Raw genomic sequence first — 19707 nt, forward strand, 5'->3', positions numbered from 1 at the left:
AGATCCTGCAATTTGTACACATGCAAAACTCCCAGTGACTGCAAAGGGAGATTTGCATACAACAGGACTGAAGGCTCTGGCCCTAAGTAGTTCAATATTATAAATGGACAAAGGGGAGAAAGACAACATTGCAAGCCTGCCTAGCTGGGGTAAGACTGTGAGGCTGTTCTCTTCTGTTCAGTAACTAGAAAATACTGAATCTGTAAGTACTTGAGCTTCATTGCCTGGTTCTGCAAAGAACTGTGTTAGGTGTTTTGCTAATTTTGGAGTGGCCTGATTTGACTTTGACACTCCTTCCTAACTAAGCACCCACAGATATATGGGAATGGAAATTGTGAACTCATTTCTCAGTTTTGATGGGCAGCAATTGACACTTCTCCCTCGGAAAGGCCAATTAATCTGCTTCTTGTTGTGTTTTGATAATGTGTGTTCTCTATTTTTATTCTTTTTACTAAAGATAAAGCCACCAACCCGTCTAACAGGCAAGAAGATTGGGAGTACATCATTGGGTTCTGTGACCAGATCAACAAAGAACTTGAAGGGTGTGTGTCCAAGTCCGTCAGACTTAGTGTTGTATTTTAACATTCTCAATTGAAAAAAAAATTTATGTCCAGGTGTTGATGTTTTATATTTGTAAAGTCTGCTGATATTACAAGGAAAACATGAACATAAAGGAAGCAGGGTAATGTGGAAGCATATAGCAAAGCTCTTCCTCTTTGAAAAGCAACATGATCTGAGCACAGGATTGGGTGCCAGGAAAACATGAGTTCTAAACCTGCCTTTGACACTGACTGCTTCTCTGGCCTTGGGAATCTTTCCTAACATCTCTGCCTCAATTTCTCAATCTGTAAAATGGGGATAATAATCCTTATAATTTATTTTCATAGACTATTTCATAGAATCATAGGACTGGAAGGGACCTCAAGAGTTGTTCTAGTCCAGTCTCCTGCACTCAAGGCAAGACTAAGTATTTATCTAGACCCTCCCTGACAGGTGTTTGTCTAACCTGCTCTTAACCTCCAATGATAGAGAGTCCACAACCTCCCAAGGCAATTTATTCCAGTGTTTAACTACCATGATAGTTAGGAAGTTTTTCCTAATGTCCAACCTACACCTCCCTTGCTGCAATTTGTATATATTGAGTGATCTCCATTCTGACTAAGCCATTCACAAGTTGAGTTACATCTTTAAAAAACTTTATAACAATAACTAATGAACCCTCATGAGTCATGGCACTCCTGCAAAGTAGGAAAGTATTATTCTACCGCAGACAAAGCAAAATGAGGCACAGAGAAGGTTCAAGGCCACACCATGAAACATTCACTGAAGCAGGATTAGATCTCAGGAATTCCTGGTTACCAGTCTCATGCACAGCCCATATGCACTAGACTATATTCCCTTTTTAAATGTGTAAACACCCCAGTTTACATAGATGCTGTGAGGATTATTTTGTTAAAGTGCTTTGAAGATATCAAGCTATAGAAGGGCAAAGTGACATTTCCTTTTAATTTTGTGATACCCTACTTGTCTAATTAGAAGATTTTGTGAAAGTCTAGAAAGTCCTAAAATCCCTGTGTCTGTTTTATTTATAATGTGACACCTTGGTTTGTTTCAGTCCACAAATAGCTGTGAGACTACTGGCTCATAAAATCCAGTCACCTCAGGAATGGGAGGCAGTCCAGGCCTTGACAGTAAGTAGTCCTTACCTCCTCTCTCAAAGCCCAAAGCCAAGCTGGGCTCTTCAGTGTGGAATTTAAGGGGTGGGGGGGTGATACCTCCTGTTCAGTGGGGTTATCTAGTACCATTATTCCTGTGCTCACTGAAACTGACACAGTCAACTCCTTAATTCTCCTTCTCTGCAAGGGGATGAAGACTGAGAAAAAAGGATACTTGACTCGTGTAACTGAAGCATGGAGTTAGTTTACTAATTGCACTGGAGCCAGAAAATCTCAGTTTCACTCTTGATCCTTTTGTTTGTTACCTTCAGGGAGGTTTTTTTCCCCCACCGCTGCCACTTCCCAGGAGATGGCTTCTCAGCGTGCTCTGTCGAGATTGGGGAAGCTGCCTGTTTCGATAACTTCACAGTTAAAGAAGTGGGGTTCAAGCCTTGTGTCCTTGGGCGGAAGTTCCTCTATCTCAATGAAATGTGACCCTTACCTGTCACCTGTTCTAGCTGGGGCCTCCCTTAGAGGAAAGCAGCTGTGTTATTTCTCTGGGTTTGGGGTGTGTTGATTTCACCGCCTGTTTCTATTGCTTGAACACAGGTGCTGGAAGCTTGTATGAAGAACTGTGGGAGAAGATTTCATAATGAAGTAGGGAAGTTTCGGTTTTTAAACGAGTTAATAAAAGTTGTGTCTCCAAAGGTCAGTCTTTAAGCTATTTTCTATCCCTCTGTGTAACAGTCTGGTCTTTCTAAAACCACAAGTAGCTCCCAAAGCGTGCAGCACATTATCTGCCTCACTGTGTGAATTAGTCTGTAGCTTTTGTTTGCTGGGTGTTTGCACTCTGATTACTAGCTCTCTTAGCAAGCAGCAGTTGTTTTCCCATTGCTTGTGCAATACTTAGCATTGCTCATTTCCTTAATGTGGTGCAAGGACTTTTAGACCTTGTGTTACTCATTTTGTTGAAACATGATCATCAGCAGGGAGGAATTGTGATTCAATGGTTAGAGCAAGGAACTAGGAGTTGGGGCTCCTGGATTTGGTTCCTGGGTCTGCTACTGACTTGCTGTGTTGTCTTAGACAAGTCGCTTAATCTCTCTGTGCATCAGTATGGCAGGCAGATAATCTTATGTACCTTATAGGGATATTTTGGGGCTTGATTCATGTTTGGAAAGCATTTTGAGATTCTTTGGTGAAAGATGATGTCAGTGCAAAGTATTATCATCACCATCATTTTCTTAAGACAAAAGCTACTGGACACTAACAGGAAGTTTGATCCATCTTCCATTGAAGTCACTGGCAAAGCACCTACTGATTTCACTGTGGGGAGGATTGGGCCCAGAGCATCCCATTTAGCCATGGTATAACTCCAAACTGAATTTGGCTCATGTTGTCTCAGGCAGATGGAGATAAGATGATGTTTTATCCTGAAACACAATGTAAATGTTACTTTAAAGAGGTGAGGGAAGTTTTTGTCTTGGTGAACTGCATCTTGTATCAATGTAGTTAATGATGAGTGCTCCTGGCCATCTGTGTTATGAAACTGTATCCCAGATCAGCACAGACAGGATATTCATAGTCCCATCTAATGTGAAAACAGACTTTAATGAGCACCCAATGAATTCCCATATTGAGTGTTGGTTTATTTCTTTCTTTATTTTTTTTACAAAGAAAAGAGAGCGAGAGAGAGATTGACATGTTTTCCTTTCTCTCTCCCTCTGTCCCCCCCTCCACTCCCTCCCAGTACCTGGGAGACAGAGTCTCAGAGAAGGTGAAAACCAAAGTTATTGAGTTGCTGTACAGCTGGACAGTAGCACTGCCAGAGGAATCCAAAATCAAAGATGCCTACTACATGCTGAAGAGACAAGGTGGGAAGCAGCTTCTCATTCGTGCACCCTACATGTTTAAGCAGGAATGTCACAAAGAGGGGACACTCAAGAAGGCAGCCTCTATCTGGGGGCAGGATTTGTTCAATCAGATGGTAGAAAAGACCTTGTCTACATGAGAATTTTACACTGGTTTAACTTAAATTGGTTTTTAAGCTGATTTAGTTAGTGCAAACCCCTGTGTAGACACTTGTATTTTAGTTTGAGTGGCTTATCTTGATTTAGCTTAAGCTGATTCCTAATCAATTTAAACTAAACAAGCCTGGTTTAAACCAAAATGAGAGCATCCGCACAGCCTCATGCACCAGCATAACTAAATTGCTTTAAAATTGCACTTTAAACTGGTGCAACTTTTTCACATAGGCAAGGCCTAAAGCGCTCAGAAGAGACGCTCATAGCTTCAGCACAGAGAGTCTGCCTTCAGAAGCCTCTATGAGTATAATGCAAAGTTAAGGATTTTGTGGTGGGGCCTGGCCATGAAACTTGATCCTTTCTCCAACTATTGGCTAGGAGTCTGTGGATACCACATTCTGCATTATTGTTCTCCGCTTGTCTGCTCTGCCTCCCAAGCTGAAGATATACATGGCTTTGGGTTTGCACAAAGCAGGATTACATGGGACCTTACATTGGGGTTCCCAGGCCAATGTGAAAGGCGAAAGACCCAGAGTGGAGAGCTATTGATTATACCTGTCGGGTACAGAAACTGTAAGGATGTGGCAAACTAACCCTTGGAGTGTTGGCCTTTCCCTAAGGAAAACATCCCTCAGTTCACCAGATAACATGCACAGGGATTTTGCTGCTGTATTAATCCTCACTGAAATATCCTTCCATCCCAGTGTTCAAAGACCTGGGCTGCATGTTCCCTCTGAACCCAGTATGCGAACAGCAGTGCTGCACCCTCTCTGTGCTGCCTGTATGCAGATAGTAGCACTGTCCTGAGTGCCTGCAGGTACAAACCTACTTTGTTTTCTCTTCTCTCAGGTATTGTTATGTGTGACCCTGTAATTCCAGTGGATAGAACCCTGATCCCCTCTCCACCACCTCGCCCCAAAAACCCTGTGTTTGATGATGAGGAGAAATCCAAGGTAAAGTGAAGGCTGGAATCTTAATACCCACCAACAAAACAGAACAACTTTAAGTAAAAGGAAGTGTTCTGACTCAGCTCTAATCTGCTGGTATGTGGGCCTGATTTCACTCGGACTGTGGGTTTGATTCTTACCACCTGGAGACTCAGAGTTGAAATCCTGAGTGAGAGACCATCTCAGTGTTGTCACTATCTGGCCATTTCTAGTTAAGTCGCTCTCCAACTGCTGCAATGGAGGAGAGGAAAAGCTTTTCACCTTTCTGCACCGGGAGGAACTCTTGTCTAGTATCAGAAAGTCTCCAAGATCCCAGTGGGCTTGTACTGTATGTGAATGAAAATGTGGCAATTTAACAAAAAACAAAATAGCAAATCCATGAATGACTCCTACGGAAGTTACTGTTGCTGAAAATGCAAAGTAAGCTGCTTTGACCTCAGTCTGCTTTCTCTGAACTGCCCACTTCCCTTTCTCCAGTGCAGCAACCATTGGATACATGATCTTTCTGCCTCCCTTTAATAAGAGACTACTTTTTCCTAAAAAGTTCTCTTCTCTTCTTACAGCTTTTAGCCAAACTGTTAAAAAGCAAAAACCCAGATGACTTACAAGAGGCGAACAAGCTTATTAAATCAATGGTAAAAGAGGTAAGAAAAAGCAATAGAATTATTTAAGGAAACCCCTGTAGGAATTATCATTATCATGGGCTTGCTTTGTCATTTGTAAACTTTTTAACACTAGCTGGTACATAGCTTTAGTGACTCGTGAATGGCGGAATCGCTGGATTTGTTCTTTCACTCTCCATTAGTATTGAACTAGTTCAACTATTTAAACCGGCCTGCTCATCTGTGCTTGAAGCTTTAGGGACTGAATGACTCAAGGGAATTAGCAATGAGGTCTAAAACCTTTCACCTTTAGGGTTGCCAGTTCACATCCAGTCCGTAGTAACTGAAAGTTGATATCATCCAGTGGCTGTTGGGTGGGCTGTGTGAAATTAATTTGTTGGTGAGTCTCATTCTGGGTCCCAGTTAACAGGTGTTTGCATCACGAAACCTCTATAGTTGGTTCCCTAGTTGGAAGATATAGCAGAAAGGGCAAGGATCAAATGGACCATGGGGAATGAACTACCTTCTCACCCCTCAAGGGGGCAGTCTGCATCAAGGATTGGTGAGGGAGAAGCTTGAAGTGCTGCTGTCTTTGTAGGATCTGATCTGTGGATATAGAGGACTGTCTCTAGGGTTTTCAATCTGGCACTTATCGCAAGTTGTCTACATGCACATATATATCCCACCCTAACTATTACTGAAATTGTGATGTGTCCATCCACTCCAGTATCCAGGTGTCATGGGGTTCAAGTGACCCAGTGTTGTTCTGGCAAGGAGAAATACAGTTTCTAATTTGGAGAGAATACAAGTCACTGGAATCTCTTTTCTATATAAATTAGCCCTGTCCCCATGCAACTCTAGGCATCACATTGGAGGGGGTCTCCCTTATTTTTGGTGGAGAGCATGGATGCCTAATTAGAATGGGTTAGACATTTTCTGACAGAATGTTTTTGGAATAGAAATGTCCTTTTGTTGAAAGTGAATCCTTTTGCAGAAACGTGTTGATTTCAACAAAATTTTGTTTAGGGAAAAAACAGAACGGAGCATTCCAATATTCCAATTCTAACTCTTCAGAACAGAATGGTTTGATTTTCTATTTTGAAATGCCTTTTTGTTTACTTTTTTAAAATTTTATATTGTATAATATAACATTTTAAAAAGACAAAATTAGAACAAAACGTTTTAATTTTATTGAAACAAAACATTTCAGTTCACCCAAAACAATTTTGTTTTTCAATTTCTTTCACAAGAAGTTTTGAACTTTTTTTGGTTTTGTTCTGTGTCAGAATGGAAGGTTTTTTTGAAATGGCAGAATTTCCAGCAAAATAGAAAATCTGGTTCCTGCCCAGCTCTATTTCAAAAACACATCAGCATTTCATCTGATGCGACTCACAGCTGAGCTCCTGCTGTTGAGATCTGTGGGAAGACTCACTCTTCTCTTTTTCGGTGAATGACCACTTCGTCAGATGCATGCATCCGACAAAGTGGACATTCACCCACAAAAGCTTATGCTCCAATACATCTGTTAGTCTTAAAGGTGCCACAGGACTCTCTGTTGCTTTTTACAGATCCAGACTAACATGGCTACCCCTCTGATACTCTTCTCTTTTTGTTTCAAACCTTGAAGGATGAGGCTCGGATCCAGAAGGTGACAAAACGCATGCACACTCTAGAGGAAGTGAATAACAACGTGAAGCTGCTGAACGAGATGCTTGTTCACTACAGCAAAGAGGACTCGTCAGAGGCTGATAAGGAGCTCATGAAGGTGAATACAAGCTCATCCTTCTGCATAGGAGTCCTTCAGCATTTCCTTCTTCCAGACTTTATGGAGCTTTACCTTTGCACAAAGATGCAAATATGCAGAACAAAGTGATCAATGATATAAAGCGCAGCGATCAGAGCTGAGAGCAATCAATGGGAACGATCAGCTGGAGGTGATAATACTATGCACTTAACACTTTTCAGCTGATGGACTCAAAATTCCTTGTAAAGAAGCAGGTACTATCTCTGTTTACAGGTGGTGAAAGTGAGCGCACCAAGAATGCATGACTTGCTGAGATCACACGGTGTGTCAGTGGCAGAATCAGGAAGCTACATTTTCTGATTCCCAGTGCCACTGGCCATGCTGCTTGTGGTGGAAATAGTCATCTCCCAAAGCACCATAGTCAAATAAACTTAAAATCTTTGATCCAAACAACAAAGGTTTCCTTCCCTTCAGGGGAAGAGCTTGTAGACACTGTATTTAATGGAGAGAGCACCAAGAAAATAATAACCAAAAGGGACTAATCGAACACCTGAGGTGATGATAAAAAACAACAACAACTAATTCAGAAACTTGCCCTTCCTTGAACCCATCTCCACCAGAGTGGAGGTAGTGACCTGTGTGCTCATGGACCACCTCCCTGGACTGAAGACAGGAATTTTGGTTATGGCACTGGGCTGGGACTAAGGAGATCTGGATTCAGTTCCCAGCTCTGACTTTGAGCAAGTCATGTGGTTTCTTGTGCCCAGTTCCCCATCTGTAAAATGGGGATGACGATACTTCCATTCTCCCAATTAGATCGGAGGCTCTTTGGGGCAGGGAGTGTACAGGACCTAGTACAATGGGACCCCATCCTCATTTGGGGTCGTAAGGAGCTACTGTAACAGAGATGATGATAAAAATAGTCCAGCATATGGAGTATAAAGAGAATTAAGTATAAATGGCGATAGCATGGAGGACTGATGCTATCAGTGGCATGCCGTGACGTTTGTAGTAAGACATGCAACAACTCACTTGCATGCCTTACGTGGTCCAAAATGGTGTCCTCCATGCAGCATGACCTTCCAAGTACAGCAAGATTTACAAAATGGCATCCCCCTTTGGGGCTGGACAGAATAGTCCTGTGAGCCGCCAGTTGGACAACGCACAGCCAGCTGGGCATGTAGTGCGTGCCTTATGTACATAGCATACCACTGGCTGATATTCATCTTTATTATAATGAGAATGTAGATCGGACTTGGTCTCCTTATGCTGATAAAAAGGTGAATAGCTCCCTGTAGAGCTGGGAAAGGGGAATTTGGACACCCAGTTGGACCAGCACTCGCATCAAGAAAAGACGCTGGGTCTCCCTTCATACTGGGACTTCCATGCAGATGAATTATTTCATGCTGACTGCAAGAGCAGGGTTTGTTGCTGTCGATGGCTTTTGGCTGATAAGACCCTTTCTCCTGATCTCTCTTCCCAGGAGCTCTATGAAAGGTGTGAAACCAAAAGACGGACGTTATTCAAACTGGCCAGTGAAACAGAGGATAACGACAGCAGTTTGGGTAAAACAACCATCTCCCCTTTTTGGTGGGGAGGGTATGTGGCTTAAGAAGGAGATTTCAGCCAGGCTGGTGTGACCAGTAGCTGTGCAGGGATACAGCAAGAGGGCTATTAATGTTACGTTACTTCTTTCTGTGCCTCCATGGATGTGTCCGGCCTCTAACAGGCGGATAAAAACCCAAGGCCCTTAAAGCTTATGATCTAAATTAGAGCAGGGCCCTGGCAGTAAGAATTGATAGGGAGGGAGGCTGTGTGGGAAACGATCTCATTGAACACAAGGTAAGGGGATACGTCTCTCAGAGGAGGGGAGATGTCCTTATGGGAGCTAATCACTGAGGAGTTGTTGTTATTTATTACGTCAGTGCCTCAGGGCCAGTTGAGAATGGGGCCCCGTTGTGTGAGGCGCTGCACAGACAGCCCCTGCCCTAAAGAGCTTGCAGTCTAAATAATGGATTGTTGTTGATGATGATGATTGAGTGTCCAAAGCAGTAGAGAGAGCCAAGTGACTGAAATCTCTACTGGAGTTTTTGCCTCTCTCCCACATCTAGGGGATATTCTGCAGGCCAGTGACAATTTATCCCGGATAATAAATTCCTATAAAAAAATAATCGAGGGTCAAGTCATCAATGGTGAAGTGGATATCCCGACACTGTCTGCAACAGAAGGTGAGTAGCCATCTGTTCTGTTCGGTTTTGAATCCTGTCATTTTGAATTTCCTCCTGTGAAGGGTGTCCAAATAATTGCAGTAAAGGACAGTATTATCAGCTGTTTGGGCTAAAACCTGTCCAGGTAGGAATGACAAATCATCTCCCAAACAGCACACGGATGAACATACGGATGAGTTTATAATTCTGGCCACCGGTGACAATGCTTTGACTTGGAAGGTTCCGCCATTTCCACAGCTGGCTTTTTAATAATGAAACCTTATGACTTGTGACGTTCTGACTAAGCAGACCTGCATCTGAGCTGGGCTTTCCTGTCTGGATTACTAACAGTTGATATGGAATGCAACATTTTAGTTAGATTATTCAACCGTCCTGGCCCCACCTGAAGGGTTAAATACCAGCAGGGGAGAAGTTAACATATATTTAATGTTTATCTTGTTCTCTGTGCTTAAATGTAAGGTTGGGAGCATTATCTAAGGGATTGGAGCAGGGTCTGCGAGTCAAGGGATGTGGGTTCTGTTTCTGGCTCTGCCAGCAACTCAGTGTGTGAATTTAGGCAAGTCTCTCAGTTTCCCTATCTGGAAAATGGGACTAATACTACCCACTTCTCTGGGGTGCCATGAGGCATAATTATTGTTTGGAAAACACTTTTAAGATTCTTGGATGAAAAACATGAGGGAAATGATCGTTGTACAGAATGGTGTCCCTTGTCATAGGGAAGGGCCAGAATTTGGTTATGATGAAATTGAAGGGGACTCTGGACACAGGGAAAGCCTGTAGTTCTCTTTGGCTCGCTAGTAACGCCTTGATTGACTGCAACCTGTGCTGCCTGTTGTCACCACACTGGGTCTCCCAAGTTCTAGCCAGAGCTATGCAGGCATGGAAAGGATTGCCAACTACACTACACACAGTCCATGCAGTATTGAGAGCAGTGGCTGGATTGGGCTCCTCTTTTTATACAGAAGTTTCCTAACTATACAGTGTCCAGCTCAATAGCAGTTTAACAGCAAATACTCCAGTGGAAAGCCTCTAGGTGTCCTCTCTTCTGAAGAGTCAGAAATTCTGATCAAAAGAGAAAGCCTCTTACCCAAAGCATCATCTGTGGTAACTTGGCCCTGGATATTGTCTTCACATGGTTCAGAGCCTTTGCTCCAGCTGACTGCAGTCCCTCTTATAACTTTTCTCCCCATCTCTGCAGGGAGTGATCCCGCCAGTAATCTCAGTGCGCTCATTGACCTTGCTGGCATGGACGTCTCCAGCACCCCACCACCGCCGATGCCACTTGAAACACTAACGCCAGCACCAGCACTAGTGCCGACACAAGCTTCATCAGAAATCCCCATCCTCCCACCTCCTCCCCAAAAGTTTGGTCACTCACGGAGCCGGTCCTCCAGCCAAGTAGAAGCTCCTCTGACTCATCAGAGCAGCATGGCCAATTCCCTCTTCTTGCTGGATGAGGAGCTGCTGTGTTTAGGTAAGAGGCTGGTGTGGCTAGGGTGTGTTCTGGGGAAAGGGTTTTATCATGGAGCTTGGTTCTAGAGCTGGGCAGCAGAGAACAATGTATTAGTACTAGCCATAGATTGTCAATTCTGTAGTTTATTATTCTGGTTTGTTTTGGATGTCGTCATCCAATGGACACCTAAAAAGTTCCCTCCACTGAGTGGCCCTGCGAATGGGAATTTGGCAGTAGGCTAAAGTTAAAACCTCTGGAGGCTCCTCCTGAAATCAGGGGTAGGTCACAAATGCAGTGAGTTTGCTGTAATCCCAGTCTAATCCCTACAGATGCTTGTCCACATCAGAAAACCACCACCACGCTTCGTTACAAGTTTCAGGACTAAAATAGCAGTGGGTGCTGTGATTAGGAGAAAGTGCATTAGCAAATCTGCCTACGGCAGCCTGCACAGTACATGCCTTTGGGTCTCTGTTACTGAATAACAGGGGATGCTACAGGTCAGGAAAGAGGAACATTGGAAGTGCTGCATGGAGAAGCTTGCCTGCGTGTGCAGGACATGTCTGCATGAGATCTATGAGCCTGTGGCTGATCATTGCAATGGAACATGCATGTCTCTTTCATCAAGCTTTCAAACTGTTACAGAGTTGAACTGAGTAGTTTTACCACAGTGGTCAAACACCCTATAGTAGGTAGGAGGGGGTTAGGAAAACTAACCATCTAGCTCCCCTTCTTACTGCCTCTTGACTTTAATGTTGAGAATTTTTGCAATTTTACTCCAGTTTCCATATCTTTTCTTCGGCATTCAGGCTTGAATGACCCAGCCCCCGGTGCAGTGAAAGAGTCGACTGAAAACAAGCAGTGGAATATGTTCCAGGTATGAAGAGAGGGATTTATTGAGAGAGAGACTGTCGTTGCGGGAGGTCTCTGAGCACTCTCGATGTTGCAGTGGTGGTGCTTTTGCCATATCCTGGGGGAGTGCTCACACGCAGGCCAGAGACGATAACTGTTCCAGACGTGAAGACCTGTGTCTTGCCTCTGGCCTTGTGTAACTGGGATATCTGAACCAGTACAGAGAAGATCTCTCTGCTTTCACTTTCCTTCTTTGTATGTGCTGCTTTTTAGTGTGTATCTCAACAAAGCTTGATACCAAAGCTACCCTCTCCCATGGGGAGGAGGCCAGTAAGTCTAGACTGAATAGAAACACAAGGGATGCACCCAGTTTGCAAGGGAATAGTTGTATTCTGGACTGAATACACTCGGAGGCCAAAGGCAGAGTCCATCGTCCCACGAGACTGGGACTGCTGAATGAAGAGGTAGTACCTTTCAGTTGTTGCTGCACTGAAATGTACTGTCCATCTTCTCTCGCCTCTGCTCTGGCTATTTACTCCTGAGGGCATTCTCTGCCAAAAAATTAAAAATTCTGCGCCAAAAAATTAAAAATTCTGCATACAATATTTTAAAATTCTGCAAATGTTATTTGTCAAATAAATGTGGAGGCTCCAGCGTGGCATTGGGGAGCACAGGCCACTGGCTGCCCAGAGGTGGGAGATCACTGTGCAGCTCCGGCTCCCCCCCCCAGCCCCCCCACCGCTGGGACATGGACTCAGCAGTGAGGCTGCACTCAACCCTGACACAGCGCAAGGACCCGGCCTGCCACAGAAACACCCCAGGGCCCTGTCCCTCAGTGCCAGGTGCACCAGGGAGACTCAGCAAGGCAGGATCCAAGTGTGGAAGGGCATAGTGTGGGGGGATCCAGGTGCGATTTGAGAGGATTCTGTGCAGGGCAATCTGGGTGTGGGCGGCTCAGTGGGGGATCCGGGTGCCGGGGGGATCTGGATGCACAGGGTCTTGTTGGTGATTCTGGGTGCAATGGTAATGGGACTCTGCAGGGGGGGGTCCAGGTGAAGGTGGTTGGGGCTCAGCGGGGTGGGGGTTTGGTGTGGGGGGGATAGAGCTCGGCAGAGGGGTCTGGGTGTGAGGGGCTCGGGGGGGGGGGGGGGTCCAGGTGCAGCTGGTTGGGGTTCGGTAGAGTGGGGATCCGGGTTGGGGTGGTCCAGGTGCAGGGGGAGTGGGGCTCATCGGGGGGGTTCTAGGGGCAGGGGGTGGTGAGGCTCGGCAGGAGGGTCAGGGTATGAGAGGGTCTGAATGCACGGGGGTTGGGCAGATGGGGGAGCAGGTCCCTGTACAGGGATCCCTCCCCGTGCAGCTGAGGAGCGATGGGTGCTGGAAGCACGGGGTAGGGGGTGGAGGGGGAGTTTGCAGAGCTTTCTACAGCTGGGGGAGAAATATGGGGGTGGGTCTGACACGGCCCCGGATGCTGTGCAGGGGAAGAGGAAGTCCCGTCCTTCCCAGCCCAGCCAGGACTAGCAGCTGAGCCCAGCGCAGGGTAGGAGCCACCAGCCGGGTCTTCCCCAGTCCCGCCCCCTGCCCAAAGTGATTTACCTCTCTGCTGGCTGCCCTGGGCACCCAAAAAATATTGCTGGGGAAGGTCGCATGACCGCTCCTGTGGCTTCCCTTTGTTTCCCTGTCAGAAAATCATTTTTCTGCATGGAAGCAAATTAATCTGCAGGGGACATCATTTCTGCGCATGCGCGGTGGCACAGAATTCCCCCAGGAATAAGCTATTGTAAGTTTCTCTGCTCTGTTAGGATACTGCCCTTAGGACTCCCCATCCAAATGCCCATAATAAACATGGCCACCTCAACTTCTGCCTCCCCACCTAGCTCCTGTCCACTAGTAGTATCCAGTCCAGCACAGCACCATATGCTGTCAAGTAAACCAGAAATTGGATGTAGTCCAACAGATGCAACATACTCTCCTGCTTGCCATTAGCTTCCTCCCCGTCATGTCCTAATGGGTGAGGCTTATCTCAGTTGCAGTTATAGTGGTATCTAAGGCCTGGCAGGAATTAATAACATGCACCTGTCCCCTCTGTTGCAGAATGACCAGATGGACCTGGACTTCTTTAGTCCGAACCTGGTGACTGTCGCCTGCAGTACTGCAGTGAACCCTCTTCTTCATCATCACACGTCACAGTCTGTGTGTGGAACATCAGCGCCTTCCACTTTCACAGCCTCTCAGACTGTTTCTAATATCCCTGCACCTAATACAGCCCCGTTCTTGTTCTCTGCTGGACCAGCAGCCCCTCTGGGCCCGCCGAAGGCTCTGCCAGCTACCCCCCGGTACCTCAGTTCAGCCATGGGAGGCAATGCTTTGCATAATATGGATGCACTGGGACATCTTCTTGAAGAGGCCAAAGGGTAATAGTCCTGGATTTTGCTTCCTCTCTCCCGTTTGAAAGTTACCCTTGCTACAGCTATCAGGTTTGCAATGAGGAAGTCCTGTTTCTCGCTCTAGTTTGATGGAAGTTTACTGTTGGATAGTGATGGTCTTACATTTATTTAGCATCTCTCCTCTTGAAGGATCTCAAAGCACTTTACAAACTGATATACAAACTATACCCAAAGGTCACTGACCCACCACTGAAAGGCAGCCAGCTTGGTGGTGAAGCACAGCAGCTGCTTTGCACTGCACAGCTACACAATGGTTTAGGTCGGCAGATTGGTAAGTTGGCCAGAACACTGGAGCTAACAGGGCCTACTCTTGTGAAAAGTGCCCTGAGATCCTTAAATGACCATAAGTGACCAGGACCCTCGTTTTCATCTCATCCTCCAGCAGTATTGGGTCCCAGCACAATGCTGAGGCACTGGCTCATTGCTGATTTGGAGAGGAGTGACACCTCCCAAATCACCATCACTCCCTGAAACATTGTGGTTTTCTGTGTAGTGCTCGCCCAGCTCAACCCTGCTCAGCACACAAAACTTTACAGTGTCATGACACCATGGTACGATTGCAGGCCACTGCTTTCACTCTAGATCACTTGATTGAGAGAGATCATGTGATCATTACCTGTTAGGTTCACTCCCTCTGGGGCACCTGGCATTGGCCACTGTCGGCAGACACGATACTGGGCTGGATGGACCTCTGGTCTGACTCAGTATGGCCATTCTTGTATTCTTAGTGATTTGCCATTGTCTCTAGTAGTGCGGGAGATGGAGTGAAAGCCTGCTTCACGCTCAGTGCTGTCACTGCCACTTCTGCTAGCCAATATAGTTCTTAATTTGCCACTTCTGTTTTTGTCTCCCTCCTAGGACTTCAGCCCAAGTGAAGTCAGCGCCCTCGGTATTCCACCCTGGGGTTACCTTGCCAGCCACTGTCACCTCTGCCCCTTTAATATCCACCACAGGATTGCCAGTTGCTGCTCCAGTGGCCTCTACTGTTCCTTTTCCAAGCAGCTGCACGGCTGGTTCAGGAAGCCCTCTCTACCAGCCAGCTTCATTCCAACAGCAGGGCAGCCCCCTGAAAGGGCCTGACGCTTCTTTGGCCAATGTCCATGTTCCATTGGAATCCATTAAACCCAGTAAGTCTCTCAGACCCTTTTCAGCCTGCTCCGAACCCTGGACTGTCGCTGTTCCAATACTCCTACTCTCAGACACTGTCAGTTAGCAGTACAGGGCCAAATTCTCTCTGTAGCACCCAGACAATACTGAAGCATGTCTATGGGGTTGCAGGGATGGAACCGAGAGGAGAATCCAGCCCTTAGCACAGATTGCATTTAGGGAGGCTATGCAACTAGTTCTGGTTGTAGCTTTCGGGTTCCCAAGGATGGGGCTGTTGGCAGTTAAGCATGGAATGGACTTTCTTTCATTTGGACCTGCCCTGCCCACAGCACAATATGTGCAAAAGATTGCAGGGTCTCAGGCCAGGGTTTTATGGCCATCTTCTTCCAACCAGCAAGAGAATTAAGAGGTCTTTAAGTCCCTTAATTTGAAACTACTGTTTCTCCTTGGAATCCCCTTCCTGTGTTCTCTGTACACTGCCGCACGTGTACAATCGAGCTGACAGTTGCCTCTGAGACTGTGCTGCCACTTACAGCGCTGGAGTGCTCTGAAACACCACACTGCAAACCATGGTTAGCTTTGAGCCAGGGTCCCTACAGTGTAGCAGTGCTGTCATCTTGACACACACCCAACTGTGCTTCTTGCCTGTGCTACTGCCCTTACACACCTCCACTGTGTTTTACCTAAAACCACCCGGCTGTGTCAAAGCCCAGTCCAGCCCTGGCTAAGCAGGAGAGCAACACGCAGGGTGTCTGTTCTGATGAGGAGGCAATTGGCCTTTGGATAAAGTAGGTTGTTCTGTCAGCTCTGTTGCATTCAGAGCACAAAACATTTTGCTTCTGAAGTGGGTTCTAAACCGGGGAAAGCTTGTTGGTTCTCTGAGGGAGCTCCTGCCATGGAGAGAAATGCCAGGGAGTGAGATTCCAGTGTTGAATTGCATAATGCTACTACAGATGTAGCCTTGTGTTTCTCTTCCCCTTCTCTCCACCCCCAGGCCGTGCTCTTCCTGTGACAGCCTACGACAAGAACGGGTTCAGGATCCTCTTACACTTTGCCAAGGAGTGCCCACCGGGGAGGTCAGACGTGCTGGTTGTGGTGGTGTCCATGTTAAACACAGCACCTCTTCCTGTGAAGAACATTGTACTGCAGGCTGCAGTACCAAAGGTAGGGACATGCAGACTTGAAGGTAGATGGGGATTCTGCTTTGAAACAATGGGTGTGAGCTCTGGGACTCGGACATGACATTACAGTGTGAGCTTTTCTTGGGCCTCTACTCCTTCTGCTTCCAAGAGCCCTAAAAGGGAGGACAGATGGTCTCTCTATATTCTAAATAACATATAGCGAAAGAAACTGCTGGTAGAGAGCATGTCCCCCCTGCAGGGTAAGGTCAACTCAGCTTTATGTTGGTGTAATCACTGGGCTGGGGTTAACTCAGTGGCAGGACTGTTCACACATGCTAAGCTTCATCCTTCAGTCTTCAGGGGTTTGAGCTTTAAAAGGCCTATTGACACCACCTGGAAAAATGTTCTATTTTGGCCTCGCCTACACAACCATAGCAGCGTCAGGGACACTGCTAAAACTTGGCTAACAGTTGTGGTGTAGCTGGGACCTACCCATGTCCCTGTAATTGGGTTAAAGCCTCAGCTTCCGGACAACGTGATCAACGAATGGAATAAACTCCCAAATGGTGGGTTTAAACTCCATTGAAAGGAACAGCTGGGCGGCGTGGTGGCCAGACATGCTGCTTTGAGCAGCATGGTAAGGGGGCCGGAGGGTTGGATAAGGGGCATAGGGTCCCGGGGGATGGGAAGGAGGGGGCGGTTAGATGGGGCGGAGGTTCTGGGGGAGGCGGTCAGGGGACAGGGAACGGGGGGGAGGGGATTGGATAAGCGTGGGAGGCCTGTCAGGGGGCAGGGGTGTGGCTAGGGGGCAGGGCAGTCAGGGGACAGAGAGTGGGGGGGTTGGATAGGGGGTGGGGTTCTGGGGGGCAGTTATGGGCAGGGGGTCCCAGGAGGGGGTGGTTAGGGGACAAGGAACAGGGGGATTGGATGGGTCGGGGATTCTGAGGGGGGCAGTCGGTGAGGGAAATAGGGGGCAGGGGCCAGGCTGTTTGGGGAGGCACAGCCTTCCCTACCCGGCCCTCCATACAGTTTTGCAAACCCAATGTGGCCCTCGGGCCAAAAAGTTTGCCCACCCCTGAACTAGAAGATCTAACAAGGCTTTTCCTCTTGTCTTTTCTGATCATACTGGGGCAATGATCCCATGTTATGAAATCTCTCCTCCACCAACATCAGAGGGTGTCATTGAACAGAATAGGAAAGCTGACTTCTAAAATGCAGACAAAGCAAGTGGGAGGGTCCAGTTTATGGAAGGGGATTGAAAGACATAGAGCCCCAATGGAAATAGCTCCTGGTCATGTTAGAAAGGGGAAGGGACAAAATGAGACAGTTTCAGGGGCTAATATTTTCCCCTGTGCTCTGGGAGAGGTTTCAATGTGAGCGTTTGATCTTTTCCCTTCTCTAGTTTTGGATGACTGATTATAGTGTTTGAAAATCAGCTTGGAACTTGGTTATGTCCTATCTGCATTGGCTAGGCTAGGGAATCTGTATTAAAATCTTTCCAAGGAGCCCCTGTGCTAGAAAGGTGCTGTCATGGTTTTCCGGGCCAGTGCATTATCTCCGTGTTGATTTAGTTTGGTATGTGCCTATGACTATATGCTCAGTATAGAGCGGGCTTATCTGTGTCACCTGCTCATGTACACAGCTCGGGCACACAGCCTGTGCGTAAACCCTTTGTTACCCCAGTGCAGTTCACGGTACCTGAGGGTTCCTTTTGTTTCACATTTGCAGTCCATGAAAGTGAAGTTGCAGCCACCCTCGGGTACAGAACTTTCTCCATTCAACCCCATCCAGGCACCTGCTGCCATCACCCAAGTCATGCTGCTGGCAAATCCTGTGAAGGTGAGAGGGGCTCAAAACTTCAGCAAAAGTGACTTCTCTTGTTGTTTTATGAATCTGATGAGGCTCAAATTCCATGTGGGGTTAGACTAAACATTTGTACGAGCGTGATTGTCTGTCCCCAAAGATGAATTACCCTGGAGTGCTGTCTTGAGGCAGAGTGAGGTTAATCATCGCAGAGGAGTATGTTGGCATATTAGCAGTATCTCACCCCAGGGACAGGGAGTCAGGGGAGTGCTTTTGCCTCACTCCACAGCAATCCTTCTAGATCAGTTTCTGTACAGTTCCCCATAATAACACTTCAGTGGAAAGGAACAGTTAGGGCTCCACCAGGGACTCTTCCCATACCCCTTATGGGATAACATTCACGTGACTAAATATGGTGATAGTTTACAGGGTGACATGAATTGTAAGAAGTGAGCATGTATAATAGAAATATTATTGCTTTATTGAGTCTGTAGCCAGACTAAGTTGACCTAATAGTACCTTCGGGATATTAACTCTGAAGTTTAATTATGACCACTTAAATAACATAGTTAACCCCCTCTCTTCTGATCATCATATTAGAAGCATTCAGCTATCATATTTGCCTGGAGCACCTAGCTATCCCTGTTGTGTGCTAGCCATTTGAATAAGATGTTCCAAAACCAGATACTCAACACAACTAATATTAACAACCAGGGGGAAGGAACAAGCCACAGTAGGGCAATAATAGGTTAAAGAATATTTAGATAAGTTGGATGTATTCAAGTCAGCAGGGCCTTATGAAATGTATTCTAGGGCTCTTAAGGAACTAGCTGAAGAATTTTGGAGCCATTAGCGATTCTCTTTGAGAACTCCTGGAAGAAGGGTGAGGTCCCAGAGGACTGGAGAAGGGAAACATGATACCTTTAGAAAGGGGAACAAAAAGGCCCCAGGGAATTATAGACCAGTCAGCCTAAATTTGATACTTGGAAAGATACTGGAACAAATTATTAAACAATCAGATTGTAATTACCAAGAAGGCAATAGGGTCAGGGCCGGCTCTAGCATTTTTGCCGCCCCAAGCGGCGGAAAAAAAAGAAAAGAAAAAGCCACGATCGGTGGCAGCTCTACCGCCGCCGCTTCATTCTTCAGTGGCAATTCGGCAGCAGGTCCTTTCCTCCAAGAGGGACTGAGGGACCCGCCGCCGAAGAGCCGCCCCTTTCCGTTGGCCGCCCCAACCACCTGTTTGCTGCGCTGGTGCTTGGAGCCGGCCCTGAATAGGGTTATAAGGAATAGCCAGCATGGATTTATCAAGAACAAATCATGCCAAACCAACCTAATTTCCTTCGGTGACAGGGTTACTAGCCTAGTGGATTGAGGGGGAGCAGTAGTCATGATATATCTTAATTTTAGTAAGGCTTGTGACACAGTCCCACATGACATTCTCATGAGCAAACTAGGGAAATGTGGTCTAGATTAAATTACTGTGAGGTGGGCGCACAACTGCTTGAAAGACCATATTCAAACAAAAAGAAGAACAGGAGTACTTGTGGCACCTTCGAGACTAACAAATTTATTAGAGCATAAGCTTTCGTGGACTACAGCCCACTTCTTCGGATGCATATAGAATGGAACATATATTGAGGAGATATATATACACACATACAGAGAGCATAAACAGGTGGGAGTTGTCTTACCAACTCTGAGAGGCCAATTAATTAAGAGAAAAAAAA

The 19707-nt window shown here is 46.4% G+C and overlaps 1 protein-coding gene across 3 annotated transcripts in view; it reads left to right on the forward strand.

Annotated features, from left to right (window-relative positions):
• Window positions 1-437: 437 nt before the first annotated feature.
• Window positions 438-19707, forward strand: part of GGA3 (golgi associated, gamma adaptin ear containing, ARF binding protein 3) — a 23266-nt gene continuing 3996 nt past the window's right edge. The window contains exons 1-15 of one of the 3 annotated variants that reach the window (XM_034789945.1): window positions 438-542; window positions 1616-1691; window positions 2265-2363; window positions 3406-3529; window positions 4529-4632; window positions 5190-5270; window positions 6856-6993; window positions 8456-8537; window positions 9084-9200; window positions 10399-10674; window positions 11460-11527; window positions 13594-13913; window positions 14805-15073; window positions 16048-16217; window positions 17903-18013. In XM_034789945.1, the coding sequence (XP_034645836.1) occupies window positions 2280-2363; window positions 3406-3529; window positions 4529-4632; window positions 5190-5270; window positions 6856-6993; window positions 8456-8537; window positions 9084-9200; window positions 10399-10674; window positions 11460-11527; window positions 13594-13913; window positions 14805-15073; window positions 16048-16217; window positions 17903-18013 (1944 nt within the window). In that variant the 5' untranslated portion in view covers window positions 438-542; window positions 1616-1691; window positions 2265-2279. The other 2 variants (XM_034789943.1, XM_034789944.1) reach the window with 2 other exon arrangements.

Source organism: Trachemys scripta, chromosome 14 (assembly GCF_013100865.1).
Source record: "Trachemys scripta elegans isolate TJP31775 chromosome 14, CAS_Tse_1.0, whole genome shotgun sequence".
Classification (NCBI taxonomy): Eukaryota; Metazoa; Chordata; order Testudines; family Emydidae; genus Trachemys; species Trachemys scripta.